This window comes from Pagrus pagrus (genome assembly GCF_965226575.1).
Source record: "Pagrus pagrus genome assembly, chromosome: 21".
NCBI classification, from domain to species: domain Eukaryota; kingdom Metazoa; phylum Chordata; class Actinopteri; order Spariformes; family Sparidae; genus Pagrus; species Pagrus pagrus.
In genome coordinates this window covers 16,352,759-16,372,467 of record NC_140208.1, presented here as the reverse complement: position 1 = coordinate 16,372,467, position 19,709 = coordinate 16,352,759, and the positions used below count along the sequence as shown (strand labels likewise).

The 19,709-nt window shown below is 41.2% G+C and overlaps 2 protein-coding genes across 2 annotated transcripts; one reads left to right on the top strand and one right to left on the bottom strand.

Annotated features, from left to right (window-relative positions):
- The first annotated feature begins 65 nt into the window (after positions 1-65).
- Positions 66-9,452, top strand: LOC311250085 (uncharacterized protein C16orf52 homolog A-like). Its single transcript, XM_084341601.1, has 3 exons — positions 66-830; positions 7,000-7,212; positions 8,218-9,452. Exons 1-3 carry the CDS (start codon positions 725-727, stop codon positions 8,400-8,402), a joined length of 504 nt encoding a protein of 167 aa, XP_084197727.1. The 5' UTR covers positions 66-724; the 3' UTR covers positions 8,403-9,452.
- Positions 9,453-11,386: 1,934 nt separating this feature from the next.
- On the bottom strand, positions 11,387-19,578 carry tmem235b (transmembrane protein 235b). Its single transcript, XM_084341609.1, has 4 exons — positions 19,151-19,578; positions 18,979-19,050; positions 18,702-18,839; positions 11,387-12,389 (listed from the first exon to the last, which is right to left on the bottom strand). Exons 1-4 carry the CDS (start codon positions 19,329-19,331, stop codon positions 12,115-12,117), a joined length of 666 nt encoding a protein of 221 aa, XP_084197735.1. The 5' UTR covers positions 19,332-19,578; the 3' UTR covers positions 11,387-12,114.
- Positions 19,579-19,709: the final 131 nt, after the last annotated feature.

Here is a 19,709-nt window from a genome sequence, read left to right as displayed (position 1 = left end):
GCAAAAGGAGCGTCGGCTATTGACGGATTTTCTCGCGAGAGTTTGCCACAACAGACATGGAGACGCGACCTGGCTGAATTTTTAGTTGCGGTCGGTGGGAGAGGACAGCATCGTCTTGCACAAAACGCACTTGCTGTGAGCCCAGAAGCTTCTGAAAGCGGTTTAATAGTGTTGTTCCGCATGCGGATGTGGAGTTTCGCGCTCCAGAGACGCGCCTCGGTGTGAGCATGGGCGGTGTTTTCCTTCAGAGGAAAGAAAAAGCTTTCATATGGGGAGAGAGGGAGAGCAGACTCAGGAAATAAGTGGACTGCATGCATGAATCCGTGTTTACTGCTCCGAGGATTCATCAGCGATTAAAGCAAACGATTTCGCCACTCGCTTTCCTCCAAGTGTCACCGGGATGAAGTGATCCATGAGCAGCCGGGCAGCGATCCTCTCCTCCCGGGCTGGATGAGCGCCAGCAGGTCGGTCCAGACTCGGGACTAATGAAAGGGGAATAATTTGAGGGGAAACTAGCCTGCAGATCTCATCAAACACAATGTGCGGACAACCCGCGGATCAAACCGACCCCTTCATCACGATCAGCGCGAGTTCCCATAACGCAGACCGCTGTGGTGATGGGACAAGAGGTGAAGCTGTAGGTTACTGACTCCTAGATGTCCCGCCTCCCTTCGGGTGACACTGAGGCACACAGACACTCTGACCTCCACCTGTGTCCACCGACATGGATAAACTCACCGTGATCTCAGGATGTCTCTTCCTCGCTGCGGACATCTTCGCCATCGCCAGTATCGCCAACCCGGACTGGATCAGCACCGGAGACTCAGCTGGTAGGTTGTTGATGGCTCTGAAAAAAGTAGAGTTTGTACTTGTTTATGGGGACTAATAAGAGATCAGTTCATTAAATGTCACTGAGGATATGAAACTTTTATGTAACATGATTTGAAAGTGAGCTCACACCCTGATAGATTTCTTTGCAGCTGAATATCAACACATTTAAAGGTGCACTATAGTGTTTTGGGAGAGAATTTTCTTCATTGGCTGATTTTTTTAAATTATTTTTTTATGTTTAAACAAACAAAACAAACAAACTGACCTCTATTAAAGGCCCTGAAAACTTTCTATTACATTTAATATCAGACTAAATATGAAACAATCAAGTTAAAGTTCATAAAATCAGCCTTAGTTATGATCAGACCATAAAAGCAAGGAATTTCTGCGTCTGTCTGTTATTCGCATATCTCGAGAAAGGTTCATGTGATCTGCTTCACACTTGGCGGGTGTGTTGTTGAGGACTCAAGGAAGTGCAGTGTTGAATTTGGTGCAATTTCGACATGTGACACCTTCAACATTAACATTAAAGGCGCACTATGCAGTTTTGTGGGAGAAATTTTAATCAGAAGAGGAATATTGATTCATTAACTGATTTTTTTTAATGCCAAAACAAACTTAATAAACAAACTCTTTGTTTTCATGACTGAATAAACAAACTGACCTTAAAGGACAACACAATTTCATACTGATTGTATTATTACCTCTTTAATATTGTAAATATTACAATTCTGAGTTAGAATTTCTTCTCCAAAACTATATAGTGCTCCTTTTAAAGGTAACAGTTGCACTTTCTTTTGCTTACGACCACTCAAAATGCATTGGGCCAAATGTCATCACAAGTTATGATCTCTGTGTGTCCATGTTTCCATCAGTGTCCGTCTCAGATGAGGTGAAATTATCTAAGTCTAAACTCAGATTGGAGAGAAATGTAATGATGTATGCTGAGAGTATTCGCGGCAACAAAACCAAAAAGGTAATTTCTGCAACAATACAGACGGCCGATTGTATGGATGCATCTCCTCAAATCTTCAGTCGTCTCCTGATCTCAGCAAAACTCAAGCAAATGTAACCAAAAGTCCCGAGGTACAGATACAAAAATATTACAGTGAACCATGATGTGCCAGTCTGCTCAGTGCCATTTTATTGTAACATGTTCAAATGTCAGTATCCCTGCAATATTATCTTCAATCATCCTTCAGCATCAAAAGGGGAGTGTGGCGCCCACAAAATCAGGGCTTTCTCTCCAGTAAATATGCGTCATTACAGTGCAGCACACTTTAAAAAAGGCCCTGAAAAGAAATTCTCAAGCAGCTCTTCCCTTGAGTCATTAATGTCTACCTGAGAAACACTTTCCGCTAAAGTTTGAGCAGTTTTGTTGGAGTGCAGCTAACGACTGTTTTCATTTTCCATCATTCTGACGATTACTTTCACGGTTAATCGCTTTGTCTAGTATTGTGAAAAATTGCTCATCACAATTCCCAGAAATCAAAGTGACGTCTTCAGATGTCTTCTCTTGTCTAAAAAAACAGTAAAACCCAAAGACGCTTCATTTACTGTCATAAATGACAAAGAAAAGAGGTGAGAAGTGGGCTGCAGAGGTCTGCAGCCTACACCAATACAGTCTGTCAGTTTCAGACTCGTAGCCACAACTGACGCTGACTCACTTGAGGACTCTCATCAGATGTCAGGCAGCTATGCAGAAGTACTCGGAAACACCTGTCAACACACTTTAATGTGTAAAATCTAACAAATCATAACGAAGGAAGCCTTTTTTTTTCTTTGATTGTTTCATATTAAGTCACGGATATTTAATGTAATAGAAGGTTCTTGGGGGCCTTTAATGCACCATGAGGGACAAACAATTGTGTCTGAAAAGATCCTGACTTTCAGCTACTGATGATTTGATGAACATTGTTGTTGATAATCACTGTTATTCTGGATAAAATTAAATGTTTAATTATTATCATCGTTAATTATCATAGTACAGCAAATAATGATCATTTGTGGGAAGGCAAATTTCATAGATTGTACAGTCAGTCCTATAATTTAAAGTGTTAAATCCCACAGACGTACTATCAGCCTCCCTGGTTATTGCAGAGTATGATATTCTGATGCAAAGTCCAAAAGCTAAACATTGACTAAATCTGATGCAACGGACAAACAGACCACTACAGTATATGCACAGCTGCCCGAAGCTCTCGTCAGCCTCCATCCTAATGCTACAGCGGAGGAGAGATAAGCGCGTAACGGGCGAGCTGAGTGGTTATTACAGGATTTGATTTGTTGTAAAAACTACTGACGGCAGCTGCAGGTTGAATACATAACACGCAGTTTTTCTCCGTGCGTAATTAAATCAGTAACCACACACCAGATCAGTTATAGTACAAATAGACTGAAGTTCACACTGAGGGCTGTACCTTCTCGTTCCACGTAGTAGACGATAATGTGAAATGATGACTGTACTTACTGTACTCAAAGCCTTTTGTTCCAGTTTAATTAGCCGAATAGTAATTACCTGAAAGCAGGAAGTGCTTTTTGGGAATGAAGATGTGTGACTTTTAATTAGGCCTCCTGAGAGGAGGGTAATGCTTTCCACCTGGAGAATTAAAGCTCCTCCGGCTCAGCCGTGACGCGTTTCATTTTGGCCATGAGCGCTCAGCGTAAACCTAGAAGTCAGAAACATAAAGACGACGATTGTGTTTCTCTCAAACTGAGCCTCTGCACATAAACCAGCTCTGATAAATATCCTCTCTAGATTTTTATTTAAATACCCACAGGAAGGAGAAAAAAACAGAATACACTTAGATATTCCTCTGGACATTAATAAGCCACGGCTCACTGTGAATATGCACTGTGATAACGATTACTTATCAGGATCGTTTAGAATCACTTTGTAGCTGCTGATGTTTTTATGAGCTGCTCAATCGTTCCTCGAGCTTTGCCGTCTACCGCATGTCTGTTAGCACTATGCGTGTGTGTGTCTGAAACTGTGCACCAATAGGATTACCGTATATGCACTCGGCGTGTTTGTGTGCCTAAGTGTTGTGTTGAGAGATTTGAAGCAGCAGGAGAGGGTCTGAGTGTATGAAGTGCTCACTAAGCACAGGTTAAGGCTGGCCACTTTTCAAACACGCACACACACTGGTATGCACAACACGGCTATGGCAAACATCTGACGTCATAGCTGCTCGCTCGGAGGTAAACAAACATAACCTCAATGCCATGAGGTACAGTGCTTGTGGTGGGAATCCCCGCTCAGCAGCACCAGATACAACTGTGTAGCACGTTTTAGATTCAGTGTGTAATGTGTTTAGTTAATACTGCATCTTTAAAATATGTATTTTTTTTTGTAATTTCTGGCCTTTTAAAATATTCAATCCAATCTAATCCAATCCAATGGTACAGGTCAGGATGATTGGATCTTGCGTATGACTTCCATGCAAGAGACCAGACTTTGTGTCCTGTTGAGAGTGTTTTTACTTGATGTCAAGGCTCCATATAACATCGACGTTTAGAAGCGAAGCCACTGTTCCACAGCAGCCACATTATTTATATAGTCTAGAATTGATTTGCTCACTTTCTGCATGTGTAAATACACAGTTGCAGCCCATTTAGGTCAAGTGAAGGATGCTTTGTGTCTGTGCTCAGATATGACGACCTTTGGTTGCTCCTGACCTTCTCTGTCATCGCTTTTAAGTGTCAACCGATCTAACGGCACAGCTGTTGACTGCTGTTACACATGTTATCAGCTGCGATCAAATTTCGCACTTGTTTAGTTGTCTGACAACAGAAAACAGATGTTTAAAAAGAAATACGACCCCAGATCACAGATGTGCCAATTCACACGGGACCGATATTATCTCATGACCTCTCTGTCTGGTGAAATATGGTCGGTGATATGTGGTTGAATATGAACTGTACGAATTGCGGGCATGGCACATTCACATGGCATTAAGATCACAGACGTCCTCCGTTATTATTACAAATTGATAGAGGTCCCCAGGTCTGGTTAGGTGTAGACAACAATGCTGAGACACCCGATGAGACGACAAAGCGCATCAGGCACACTACACTCTGTGTGGTGCAGGATAAAAGGCGCCACCCGAGGGCAAAAAACGAAGTTTTTAGGGAGTTCCCTCACGACACTCGATGCCCAACTGATCTAATGCTCAGAGGCCAGCAGATCAGACTCTGGATGATTTTGTAACTACAGTCTAACTGAGTTTAGAGTTTATTGATCCTTGCAAAGTGCTCAGAAATATATTGGAAATGTCTAGATTTTGGAGTAAGGGCAATTTTCAGACCTCCCTCGACACTGTGAACAAATAGTCTCTATTTAAGAAATAAAACATGCTCTATTTCCTAAAGCTTCTGTGTTTTATTTGTTTTGCGAGGCCACAGTATGAATGTCAGGACTCTGTCGGTCTGTCTTATCAGGGCCATCTCATTTATTACATTACTGATCTGTGATCTGTAAATCTCATTTAAACTATTACAATTGCACCAGCTATGGACATTGTCATTGCAACGTTATGTCTGTTATAGAAGTCTCGGGCAGATTTCTTTCACTAACATTACAGGAAACTGTCAGTCTGGCAGATCTTAAAACTGTATTACCCATACTGTGGTCCTTCCCTGTATAATACAGAGGTAAAGCCCCTAGGGTAAAGCCCCTAGTAGTGCATATAACCAGACAAACACAACAGTGTTTGTGGCTCCTCAAATGTGTCAAATAAAATGAGAAATCTTTCACTTTTTCTTATTTTAGTCATATGCTGACACGGCTCTCGTCAGAATCATCATTATTTTCTTTGTTTAAGTTTATTCTATATTATATTAATCGCATTTTTATGTCAAACCAAAGCCACTGTTCATAATGGCACAAAGCAAAAACACTTTTTTGTGGGACGTGGGTATTTTTTTTGGTATGTAGTCCAGTGTGCAGGGAAGTGAATGCACTATTTACATTGTCCCCCACCCTGCGGCGTGAGAGGATGTGTTGAGAGGGAACAGGATGTCCTGTGTATAGGGGGAATAGGTCAGTCTGCAGGAGGATGTGGTTTAGGCCTGATGTTCCCTTCAGCCGGGTCTTGGTATCATCACCCAGCGCTGTATCCAAGATCAGGAACTGAAGGAATTTGAAGCCAATGATAAATATTTAAAGGGCTTTTTTTTCTTTTTAGTGGTGTGATGAACATAGGAGCATTATGTGGCATGAATAAGATCTGTTGTCTGTTCTGCGTTTTTCTGAGATCCATATTTTTCTTGTGCATCTTTGACTCAATGTACAGTTTAAAAAAACATTAAATGCAAATTGAGTGGTCTTAATGGCTCTAAGTACCATGTGTTTATACAAAAGCAGCTTATTTTATTTATTATTTCCTAATTACAAGATGTTTCAGCGCTTCCCCGTGTTTTTCCTGCGCTCTTTGTGATATTGGTAACTTGTAATTCTGGCCATCGTGACAATTATGTTAATTCTACAGTCACTGGGTTTAAATTGCCCTGAATAAATCCATAAATCCATAAAATGTAAAAAGCCTTCTTCTGCGTGTGCTTTGCAGCTTGCGTGCTGAAGATAATAAGTAAGAAAAAGGAGGGAAACAAAAGAATAAATGAAGGTGTGGGAGGATTTAATTTTGCATTAATGTGCTCTGTGTTGTGTGGAGGCTTCTGTGTGTTTGGACTGGATGCACAGTTGAGCTGATGCAGTCTCTTTCGGGGCTCCTGAATGTGTATGTGTGTGATATGAAGAAGCCCCGGTACCTGACATCAGAGCACCCAGCAGGTTTTGTGAGACAGGAGGCCGTCAGATGATTTGCCATCTGATGTAAGGTCATTGATCTCCTCATTTCTGTCTCGGCTCTTAATCTTGCCGTTTCTTTTCCGTGGTGCTTTGGTGGTCCCTGCCAGAAACCTCGACTTGTTTGATGTCATACACGAATCACTGGGGCTCGCTGCTGCCGCTGGCACACCGCCCGTCAGAGTGTTTCCATACCAACAGGTTCCTCTGCCCATGTGGGGAATCAGAGGGACTCCTGGGAGGTCATCATGTCTTATAGCCACATAGGAACAAATGATGTCAGTATAATGGTGTTTGTACATATGGAGCGTTGTTATGGTTATAAACCGCTGCGTCCTTTATCCCTCTCTGTCTCCACACAGGCTCTCTGACTGTCGGTCTGGTGCAACAGTGTCAGACCATCCACGGCCGGGACCGGATCTGCATCCCCCCGCAGCTGCCCCCGGAGTGGATCATCACGCTCTTCTTCATCATCCTGGGCATCATCTCCCTCACCGTCACCTGCGGTCTACTGGTGATGTCTCGCTGGCGCCGAGAGGCCGCCCGATACGCCCGTTGGATCGCCTTCACAGGGAGTAGGTGTTCACTGTGATCTCTCATCGTTGAGAAAGTTGTGAACTTTTTAGCTGATAAATATATATAATAAATCAGAGTCATGAATTAACCTCAGCCGGCCCATTATAGTTATAAAATGACCGCAAAGGGATACAGCATGACAATCTCATGAGGAATAAATGGAGCGTACCTTGAATTTTGCGGTTCCTTTCAGGAAAGCTTTTAGTCTGGTAATTATGAACATCTTGACAAAGTGACTGCAGAGGAGCTCTAATTGATGTGCCGGTTTCTATTTTTATCGAAACAGAGACAGAGTTTGTCTATTAGAGATGACCAGAGCAGGGGCTGTGCGTCACTCGACTCTGAATACAGAAAAATATGAAGCAGGAGGAGTAGACCCTCAATGCTGGGGACAGTTTTTAGTTTACAGTTGTCAGACAGACCCCGACAGTCATGGCAGAATAAGTGTCTTTTATTGACACTGACGTTTATCCATAACTTTTAGTTAATGATTTCACCTTTACTCTTATCTGTTTTAACCATTAATCCAATGCTTTATAGTCACATTTATTACCCTGCAACAAAGATTTTCAGCTGTTCATCCTTTACCTTAGCTATTTCAGCCATCATTTAGCCTATTGTATGCTTTATGAACCGTTTGCCCATTGCTTTTAGCTCACAGGGCTATCAATTTTAACAGATTTTCTATTACTATAAGTGAACTTTTTAAATATTTTATCCATTGCTTTAGCTGAGTATTTAAACAATTTATCCATTTGGTTAAGCTAACTATTTGAACCATTTATCGGAAGCTGTTCCTGATTCTATTAATTACTTTTATTCATTTACTTTTTTACTTTTATTGATTTAAATTAAAATCATAATATTTGTGTTGTAAAATTTGTCGAGCTACTTCACAATCCTTCCTCACCTCATTGCCTGGCAGCTGCAGAGGTACCTGTGGATGGTAATCAGTGCTTGAGATGATCTTCTTTTCTTTGCTTCTGTTTTGTCCTCCGTCACAGTGGTCCTCTTCTGTATGGCCGCCCTCATCTTCCCAATCGGCTTCTACACCAACGAGGTCGGAGGACAGCCATATAAGCTCCCCAACAACACAGTGGTGGGCTCCTCCTACGTACTCTTTGTTCTCTCCATATTCTTCACCATAGTGGGACTGCTCTTTGCTGGGAAGGTATGTTTGCCTGGCTGACACACCCTGCTCCTCTTTTTGTATCTTTGGAGAGACGCCGTACTCGGAGGCAAATTTTATTAGACTTGACTCATCCAGGGCAGCGTTGGAAGTATCATAGGAGAAGAACAAAAACTGAGAAGCACCTGTTTGTGTTTTTCCTCTTGGATGAAATGTTACGATGCTCGGGAATCATTGTGCTCCACCCGTCCATCTGTTTGTTCAGAGACAGATGCGCAGATTGCTCTGAAACACCCCTCATCAACGTCTGTCCTGAACGATGAATGTGAAGCGATAAACAGACAGGAGAATATGAAAAAAGAGATAATGTAAATGGATAAAAACATCAGGATTTCAAGGGAGCCTCTTGGTGTATGCGTCAGATGCGTCAGCTCTTCTCAACCCATCAACCAAGATGCACAGACTGGGATTAGACTGATGTCAGGACTGAAACTGGGCAAAGCACCAAATATCGGCCAGTCGCCTCCGATAAGATGGAGGTTCTTCCCCGACCACAGCTACATGGAAAAATCTGTAATATATACAATGAAGTTTCACTTTCTTGGCACATTTTATTTATTCGTTGAATTGTTCAGTTCTGTTTTTTGTAAAGGTATTTTGTATTTAAAGGCCTCATGTATCCCAAAATTTCCCTGGCCATTAATATATGTGGTGGATCACTTTGCCTTAATGAGCTGTTAACCTTAAAATAACTATAACATTGCTGTGTTTCACGTACAACTCCAGATACATGAAACGATTTAGCATAAAAATGTCAAAACTAGAATGTAAATCGGGTGAAAATGAGTCAAACTCTCCTCTGAATCGTTATGGGGAATGTAAAGTGTTTCAGGAAGATGCAACGCTTTTATATCTCTAGTGATGTAGTGAATGTATTATCCACCCTTTTTGAGCATTTCCTGTTGGTTCAACACTGTATCAAGAGAATGAATCCATGACTAGTCTGTTTTATATATTTGTAACGCAGGTTGTGTCATTTCCTAGAAGCACTGTGATGTTCTTGAATGAGCATGGAGGATCCCATCACATTAAAAAGACGACTCACTGGAACACTGATTGTCTCATCGACTTTTTTTTAATCAATTTCTTTTAGAGGGCTGTGTTATTTTAATTATTTAAGAAGCTCAAGCTGCGTTCGTCACACAAATAAAGGGCAGTTAATTCTTCACTTAAAGTAGCAGTATGTTGGAAATCCATCCATCCATCCATCCATCCATCAGGCTCAGAAGGTATTCCAGACATCTTTCTCCCCAGCAAAGCTTTCCAGATGAGATATATAATCCCGCCAGCAGGTTCTGGGTCCACCCCTGGATGGTCGTGCCAGGTAAACCTCCAAGGGGAGGCACCCTGGAGGCATCTAAAAGCTTTTATTTTTAAAGGTACTATTCACCTAAAAAATGTATTTTAAGTCATTATCTACTCACCTGCATGCTGATGGAAAGTCAGTTTCGTAGTCTACAAAAACTTTTCTGGAGCTTCACAGCAAAACAGTGTTGCAGCATTCTCCTAAACAACTGAAGTAGATGGGGACTTGTTTTAAAACGTAAAACAACAACAACCCAAACAACAGCCCCAGGATTTTTAAATTGATTTTAAAAGACTTTATTTTACACCCTCAGGCACTGTCCACTTCAGACAGGGTGCATGCTAACGTTTTAGCTTTTGGCTTGGAAAAGGGTGTAAATAACTGTTTTTTTAAAAAACATTTGGGATCTCAGGGCTTCTGGAGACTTGGATTAAACCAGACGAGCTGTATGGAGCCATTTTATGCTTTCTTTTGTTTTTTATGGTTATTTTAGTTGTTGCCGTGAAATGTTTTGTGGACTATGAAACTTCACAGACTTTCCATCGCCATGGGGTGAATATATAATGACTGAATTTGCATTTTTGGGTGATCTGTTCCTTTAAACTGAAGGATGACATGGTTTTTCTCTGGGTTGAAAAAAATCTTAGACCTCTTGGTCTCATCAAACGTTTCTACAAGTCATTTAATAACGTCAAACATCTCAAGGTGAGAGCTGAAAAAGAAAGAAGGCTGGCTTCTTTTTGTGAAAACTCAAACTCCATTGTCCAAAATGAATCTTCCTTTTGTCTTTAATGTTTATCTGCAGTGATTCAGAGCTTGTTTGGAGGAACAATCTCACACCCACTTTTCATCCTTTGTCTTTGTGGATGCACAGGATATTTAGGTTGCCATAGGAACGTTTCAGAAAAGTATGCGGCGATGTGTGTTTGTGTTTTTTGTGAGACGATCCAGTCAGCTGTGGATGACAGCAGCAGGCAACCAGTCGTGTGTTAAAGGTCAGGCCCACCTGTGCCGACGACTGCTGCCAAAAGTCAAGTATACAGACTGCCTTTGACCTTTGAGCAAACCTCTCTATCACAATTGCTGCTATTTTAAGCCCCAGAAATATTTTTATCCATTCTTTGTCCTTTTTTTGGCGAATGTTGCCGTCTTCATGACAACAAACTAAACAGGACAGAGAGGCTTTTGGTTCTGGTGCCACAAAGTGATGAGTAGCTTCTCCCTCTCTAAAAAAAACCCAACTTAAATATAGGATCTTTGAGAGAGGTTTTTCATAGTATTAACAAAAAAGATTATTTTGAGACATCAGATCAGATTATTATAAAAGCAATCTGTACCAGAAATAGTCTTTTTATATGACAGATGCATATGAGAGATAAGAGAATGCCTAATCACACTTAATGGAGGAGATGCTCTCATTATGAGTAGGATTGAAATATTCTTGAAATCGCAATATCTATAATAAATTGTAATAAAGTACTGCAGTGCTGCAGAGACTACTAATCTTGTTCTCCATATGTAAAAAAGACATGTCACAAATGTCACATCATCGTAATTTTAATAGGTTTTTTTTCACTGAAACTGAAAAAATGATTGTTAACACCAATCTTGAATCATATCACAGAGAATATTCTGTCAAATTAATCACCATATGATTTTTTTTTTTTTTTGCCATATCGTGCAACCATTATCAGGAGCAAGACTATAGCTCATAAACAGTGAAATAGAATCAGTCGTTCAAGTGTGATTGATGCATGTGAGTCAACACTGTATAATACTGGAAAGTCAGGACTTGGAGGTTTAAGACGTGATTTTAATGCTTAATTCTCCAAATGAACTCAAAATACAGAAAATAAGTGGCTCCAATAGTGTGAGATTTTTATAGGCTGCAGTGACGTGGAACAAATACATTTTTCAATGGAATAATTTGAACACTGTAAACACTGAAACAACAAACAAATACAGCTTACATCGAAATAATCAGCATGATTAAAAAAATAGACAACATCGATGTTAATTGTTTCGATATTTAAAATGTATCTATAGATTTAAAGCAACAGGAAATGATCTTAATTTGTAAGCTTGTCAGTTTAGTTTGGCAGTATGACACCAGCACTGAGTGCACCTGATCATGAGAAGCCACCTCAGTTCTCACCACAAGAGGGCGTACTTGGTCAATTTGAACTCGGACTAGTCCACCTCTTCACTTGGAGTAAATCACCATCTCCAATCTGAAGCAGATTTAAGGACGTTAAATTTATAAAACACTCTTCAAAAACAGTCCAAAACATCTTCAGTTCAACTTTCATATTTTGCTAAAGCCTTTGTTCCACCCAGATACTGTTACCTCGGCAGAACCAAATGGCTGCAACACTTACAGGTCAGCTCAGTTCAGCTCAGTTTGGTTCAATTCCCATCCTGACTGTGTTGGATCCACTGTGGAGGTTTGTGTGATGTCATGGTGGGACTGCTGCGCTGCAGCTTGGCCATTCGAGCAGCCAGGAGCATCAGTATGCCGGTGAGGACCTCCAGGCCGTAGGAGAGCCAGGCCAGACCCAGAGACCAGCCGAAATAGGTGCGAACATAGGCCAGACCCTCCGGCCCCACCAGCCTCTCTATCTCAGCCAGGGCCTGGTATGAGTAGATGATGTAGAGGCTCACGCCACACAGGGTCAGCAGACCTGGAGGAAGGTGAATCACACACAAACACAGTAGACATTAAAGGGCCAGTTCAGCCCAGAAACAAAAAACTATTTTGGGGATGTGGGGTTAATTGTCCCATTAAGGAGAACCTGATATTGAATCAAATGAAAACATTGCAGTATGTAACTTTATTTACTCATTATTTCGCCAGGTCTTTATGTATAAGAAATCTTCATCTAAGTGGAGCTGAGATCAAGTCCCTCTATTCACTGAGAAACATTTTATTTATATTTTGGTTTCAAGGCACCAACACTCCAGACTTCTTAAGGCAAAGCGCAAGCTATTATAAAACGGAAATTCATAGCAGTCAGAGCTCCGTGCTGAGAGCTCATCAATAAAACCCAACAATAACATCAAGCCATTAGCCACCAAAAATCTCATATTGTGAGAGACAGGAAACATGCTGACGCATGTGTTGCCTGCTTACAAAACATCCCAGCCATCAGAGACTAGAATGAGACACACAACCACACACAGTCCCCACAATAGTGTTGCTATTGGAAACCATTATGATTTTGACGGCTTGCTACTGGTTTTAAGGGGATGCAAGTGGAGCTCAGAAGCGACCCACTGTGGGACTAATAATCCTTTTATTACAATTACACCCTGAGGTACTACAAGCTCACTGAGCGATGAGGAAACTGCATCTGATTCTTATGCAGTTCACTGTGAAGAGCTGACAAGCAGAGAAACGTAGCACGGAGACCGGAAAATACTACTGCTGCTGCCGGAGATGAAACAACACTCTAGTATCACAGCAGTTCATGAAATAGCGGTGAAATCAGATTTAAAAATGGAAAATTTGTGTCCATGTACATGAATTGCAGAGATTAAATTTCATCAGTATATCATAAACTGATTTTTTTATTAACATATTACCGAAAACATGATCTTCCCTTCCTAATCTGTGAATTATACAGATTCAATTTTGTGGCTGTTGACAAACTGAAAATATCTTTTTCCAACTCTAACCCTGGACTACACGTGAACCCTAGATTTTAATGTGGCCTTACCGGACTTTGTAAACCTGCCATCCACCCCAAACAGCCCCTATTTAGCAAAACTATCAAAAATTCACTTGTTCCAGTGTCTTGAAAGCGAAGATTGGATGTTTTTTCATATTCTGTGATAGGAATCTGAATATGTTTGGGGTTTGGACTGTTTTTAAAAAGTCGACCAAATAGGCAAGACGTCAGCTTGTACTTGGAGATAGATTGCCATTTCAGTGTGTCAATCCGTTGGTCGGTCCACTATTTTGGTCCATTTTAGGTCACTACTGTCGCTCGTTGCATTTACGGTTCACTCTTGTCGAAGTCAATGTTAAATGCCTGAAATGAGGTCTGTGGTTAACTCATGCTTAAGAGATTTCAACGTTTTAAACATGAAGTGTTTATGTGTCTCAAAAAGGGGGATGCTAACAAGTGGCTAAATGGGACATTTAAGGTGATCACACCGAACAAGGAGACTCATCCACTCAGTAGTCCGTCTTTACAGGCAGACTCAGGTTGCAAACTATGCTAACTTTAACTTTAAAACTTGTAGATTGATCAATTTATAGTAAAGTGCGTATGGCATAGTGTACTGAGATGCTTAGTGACGTTGATGTCATGCGACTGAAGTGTACTTGGTCTAAAGCTAGCTTTTCACTTCTGCCGATTTCCTTTATGTTATAAACTTGTGGTTGCAAAAGAGTTTATTTTTTTAGCAATAATCCAAAATCATATTCAAAAATCACATAGGATTTTTGTCGAGGAAACCAGGACGATGCTAACTCCGGGTAAGCCTTCAAAAATACGTCATCCCTGCAGCACTCTATGCATCCAAAACTAATGACATCCCCATGTACTTTGTGTTCAAGGTAAACACCACCAGATTTATTTGGAAATATGTCAGCACAGCACAACATAGCTCCGATCGATCTGAACTCCACTCAGGGAACAGGCATTTTAAAAGTTGTTTGCTTGTGGTCTGACCGACAGACCTGACGAAACATGAATTCAGGCTATTTCGCCGTCCTTTTGATCCAATTATTGTCAGTCATACAGTCAGATCACAGAGAAATCTCTTTGTTTTAGGTTCATATTGATGTGAGGTTATTTTCTTTGCACGCTCGAGTAGAAGCGATTTAAAATTAATAACCCCATGATCAAACTCACGCGAGTAACGTGATGCGAATATTTTCATCGCTTTTGGTCTGAACGCAGACATTAGGCTCTTGGTAATGGTTGGTGAGGAAATAATGTACTTGCAGCTGTTTATACATTTGTGTTGGGCTTTTTATTAACACAACACATGGGCCAGAATGTAATGTAAATCAAACAGAAATATAATTTCAAGATCAGCAGAAGGTCAAACAACAAAAATTTGGGTTATCAACAAAGCGACCAAAAAGAAAAAATGCCTTTCTTTGCCAGAATCGGACCGTCAACAAGTTCACAAGCAGCTGCAATCTAATTCAAGCCACTCCACACATTACCATGTGCTGCTTATTAAAGGGAGACTATAAAGAGTCTTTTTAAGAAAGCGTTTATCCATCACAAGGTCTTCTTTATGGAGGTCATAAGGCGTCGGTGGACTAGTGCCAAAGACATCCAGAGGGCAGGGTACTGCCAGACACCACAGCACTATCTTTAACTGCACATAAATAACCTGATTACTGTAAACAGCTTTAACATGGTTAACGGTAATCTAACTCTCCCAATAACCCAAATTTAGATGATTTGTTTGATAGAGAAATCATTATAAAGGTGTCAGGTGTGTGGTAGCGGGAATATAGCTGCGTGTAATGTTTACCTGAGACATGAACACCATTTTTATGTTTGCACGAAAAGCACGTCTGTAACAACCAGCTGCGATTCTCTTGGTTCTCGTGGTTCTTTATTTCAAATGCACAGCTTTTTATCCAGTGTACTGTGTTACCTGTGTGGCATTTAAAGAGATTAGATTAACACACAGCAAAAGAAAGAGGACTCCGGTGTGTGACTGGCAAGTTTAATTTGACTGACCATTGATTAATCTAGTTATTCTATTTAGTTCAGATAACCAGGTTAAAGTGATAGTCTGGGTCTTTTGATGTGGGGCTGTATGAGGTACTTATCCCTGCAGTAGATGACCGTCGACTCTCTTTTAGCCATCTAAAAGAAGGCCCACCTAAAAATATATATACGATTAACTTTACGCTGTATTTTGAACAAGTTTTGGTGCTTTTACCCAAACAGCTGATCTGCAGCTTAACAGTGCGGGGCAGGCACAGCTGGGCTTGTGCATAGGAATACGGACGTTGTACAGTTGAGGGGACGTAGTGTCAAAGGAAAGGGCTGTCTGACTGCAATGTTCAGCGCCAAACATTTTCAAAATAGAGTACACTTAAACTGATATATGTTTTTTTTTAAGGGGTGCCTTCTTTTGGGTGGAGGAGTGAGAGGGAGCTGGGACATCATCATACTGGCGTTGGCGTCTTCATCACCCACCTCTAGAGATATACTATCGGACTATCGCATCTTGCAGTACAAAGTAGTAATACGAGACTCAGAGACCGACAAAAGAAAATAGTACGGAGGTGATTAACAGTGGTTCCTGTCTGGACTCTGGTAAATGACCTGGCAGGTTCAGGCGTGGCCAGGAGAAGCATAAAAGTTGAGTGGAGTGAGGCGGAGGTGGGGCATCATCAGCCTGACGCTGGTGTGGTCTGCACCCACCTCTTGAGCTTTACTTCCAGACTATCACCTTTTGTGGTACAAAGTGGTATTACGAGGCAGGACTAGCTGGGGCTAGCTGGTTAGCATGCTAACTTCAGTATATATAATTGCAACACAACACAAAAATGTCTTTCAAAACCGTTATTTAACATTCTGCTGATAATTTTTGTTATTTTTTAATGTTTAAGAATGAAGATTTGTGTAACTCTGCACTGTCTGCCGAGGAGTCACAAAGCAGTGACGAGTCAAATAAGCAGGAAAATCCATTTATATTTTTTGGCACCAGTGTAGTGAAGTAATACAATTTATTCCCAGATCAATATTTTGTTCCAACCCTAATATGAACATATCACGCAATTGTTATTTTTAGATATATTATAAAAAAAAGTAGTATTACCAAACTAATTATAATTATAAATAAACATTATTTTTTATCATTTAATGTGTCATTTGGCCTAACCTACTATTACTTTTACACACAACTTCTCAAAAACATACAGCATATACCTTATCTGTTTAGTTGTACCTATTATTATTAATATATTATATTATTATACATTGTGCATATATTTCATATCATACATTTTGAATCTCTTTGTTGCCCACACGACCCACCAACCTGTTATCCCAGCGGGTGCAGTTTTCAGGAGGCCTTAACAAGAGTTATCCTCAAGTGTCCCGCACTAACAATATGAAATTAAAGACGTTATGAACGGAAATTTGGGAAGCAGTCTTTTCCAAGACAATTTTACTTCACTGTTGTGCCTCCCCACAGACCAATAAAAGCTCTCATATGGACAGTCCCACAGTCCACGAGGAAGCACGTCTGATGTAATGAAGGCAAGAGCGTCTATGCACACAGACACCAAAACACACATAAACACACCTGCCCAGTCATGCATACCTAACCAATATGGCCAATTCAAACAGCCAATCAGTTCTGGGTGGTAATAAACGTCAGTCCCTTTGGCCACAAGAGGTCAATAACTATAACTGAGGTCAGTTTCAGCTCTGCACATAAAGTGCTGCCGTCTGCTCAGATGAACCACATGGCCCTGCTTTACTGCCACACTCCAGCTGTACGTATCCCACCGAACCCCCCCGACGCTTTCAAGTGTTTTTCACTTTCTTCTGTAATAGCGACGGTGCATTAAATGTTGAAAGAACGGAGATAGTAATTGTGAGCATTTTCTCATCTAAACCAAAGAAATGAAAAAAGCAATCTTATCTGTACGTGCTCTTTAATCTTATTTTTGATCATTCTGCTTCTGTGTTTTCCATCAGTACAACCAAAACACTGAATGAAAAATGACTTACATCATTTGTAAATCATTATCTAGTAAAGTCGCTGATGGTAAAATTTAGCCACTTAAAGGTGCGATATGTATCTGAGCTCCCAGTCTGGACCACCAGATGCACGGCTAACTGACAGTTTGCGATTACTAATGTTTTGAGTATGAATTGGACAGGTGGCCATTTCTTACATGTTGCTCCTTTAATTCCATTGCCTTCACATTACAACACAGCTGTTGTTGTGGCCAATGAACGTTAACTTGCTCCTACCAAGAACTGTTGATCACTGGCGAAACACAGATGCCGTGTGAGACCAACGTCATTATACTGTTGGCTCACAAACCTTGCTAGAAGCTGGAACCAACCGTCCGACCCGACAAACATTTTAAAACGATGATTCATACTCATAAGAATGTTTTTAAGGAAAAGAGATACTTTTATTCTGCATCTTTCTGCACGCTCTGTAGCTCTCTTATTTTTTCTGATCATTTGTAATGTTATCAATATGGCCTTTAATTAACTGTACTGGGATTGCCATATTCTTTCACTTGAAAGCTGCGTGTGAACAAATCAAACCCTGGGAATAATAGTTCCCGGTGTATTTACATTTTTAAAGCAGTGGAAGTCATTTTCCACTTAACGTATGTTGGGAAAATGCTGTTCACAGTGTAAAAAGGGTGAGATTGAGTGTGCACTTCTGTGGTATCCTGGTCCTCACCACACACGGCCATTTGAGTGAAATGATCTTTAAAAGCGAGTGTCGAGACAATTGACTGTTCTCTCCTTCGTACTAACACCTAATGGCTCCTGCTTTATTTAACACTGAGGCAAATGATCCAAAGCAGAACAGTGTTGATGCGTACGTCTCTATTACACTCACTGTGATATAGTCTGTCGTTTCTATTAACACCATCTCTCCAGCTTAGTGGCAATCATGTGTAATTTCGGTGCTTCAAACACCACTGAATCTTAAGCGTGATGACTCCCGTACAGACAATGGAGGCACCGAAGATGTGAGACTACACTGTCCAGACTGTGGAGATGGAAATTCCCTGTGCTCTTTGAAGCACTGCCAGTAGTAAAAGACACAGGCAGCACTGATTGATCTTGGTGCATGAGTGCTGCTGTGCATTGTGGTTTGACTTTTAATGGATCTGTCTTGGATAGGAAAAAAGAAAAATCCCTGATAAATTTCAATCAACATCATCGACATCAACTTCAAGCACACGCTGGGGTGAAACAGCTTGACTCCAGAGTGACAGCACGCCTGAAGAGTGAAATAAGCAAACTTGTACTTACTGCAGACGAAGAAGTAGCAGGCCGTGCCGGTGAGGAGGACAGGGCTCCGAGCCAGGGAGCTGACCAACCCACAGATGCCACCAAACAGCAACAGGACCAAGCTGAAGGGGAGCACCACCACTATTGCGCTGTGCATGTCTGCGTATAAACACACACACACACGCAAACAGATGGGTTATGGGGCATCTGTTGGGTTATGGCTGTCTTGACAGTGAAACTTAATTAGCAGATATGTGTAATGGTGAGCACAGGGTTTCATAAAAGAGGAGAGACTCACACAGCTCAGTCTCAGAGTATCTGGAGGAGTCAGCTGTGATAGAGTCAATAGAGTCTGCCTGCACCTTCCCACCTGGAGGTTACAATATAAATAAAGTTGGGAAACATTTAAGGTAAAAAATTACCATGAAATCTCAGTAATTATGAAAACAACTTGTGGAAAAGTTGCCTACCTTTATTGGTGCTCCACAGTCCCGAGTGTGGAGGGACTATGTCTTCATAGTCGCTCGTGTTCATGGGATTCATATATATGATGTACCAGTAGTCGGTTCCGAGGGAAGTCGCCAAAAAGGCGAAGCTCAGCATACCACAGATGCCGGCTGTGATCACCAGAGAGCCGAAGGTTACCTTCATCCTGTCCAGGTGAGGGCTGAACTCGCGCGTAACGGTGATGGCGTTGGCTTTAACTCTCCTGGTGTTGATCCAGTCTTTTATTCGTTGACGCGCTTGGTGCAGGATGCAGGAAAAAAAGGAGAAAAGCCACAATATTATGGCAGTGAGGTTTCCTGTGGGAGCAGTAGTTCAAATCTGAAAAAATTTTATATGGAGATCAGCTTATCCTTGACGGACTGGACCAAGTGACAAAGCTGCAAGAGGATGATACCAGACTGGAGAGCAGCAGCTTCTGTCAGGGAGGGACTTGATTGTATTCGGGAGGCGCACACGTTTACGCACCGACAGGAGGGAGACAATATGGGAATATGGGGAGTCAGCTGCGCTTAAACTAAATAA

Excerpts from the sequence above, each read along its gene's own strand:
- LOC311250085 (XM_084341601.1), top strand. The coding sequence starts at position 725 with ATGGATAAACTCACCGTGATCTCAGGATGTCTCTTCCTCGCTGCGGAC. Across the intron at positions 831-6,999 it reads CAGCACCGGAGACTCAGCTG|GCTCTCTGACTGTCGGTCTG; the intron begins GTAGGTTGTTGA and ends GTCTCCACACAG. Across the intron at positions 7,213-8,217 it reads TTGGATCGCCTTCACAGGGA|TGGTCCTCTTCTGTATGGCC; the intron begins GTAGGTGTTCAC and ends CCTCCGTCACAG.
- tmem235b (XM_084341609.1), bottom strand. The coding sequence starts at position 19,331 with ATGAAGGTAACCTTCGGCTCTCTGGTGATCACAGCCGGCATCTGTGGT. Across the intron at positions 19,051-19,150 it reads ACTGTGGAGCACCAATAAAG|GTGGGAAGGTGCAGGCAGAC; the intron begins GTAGGCAACTTT and ends TGTAACCTCCAG. Across the intron at positions 18,840-18,978 it reads ATACTCTGAGACTGAGCTGT|ACATGCACAGCGCAATAGTG; the intron begins GTGAGTCTCTCC and ends GTTTATACGCAG.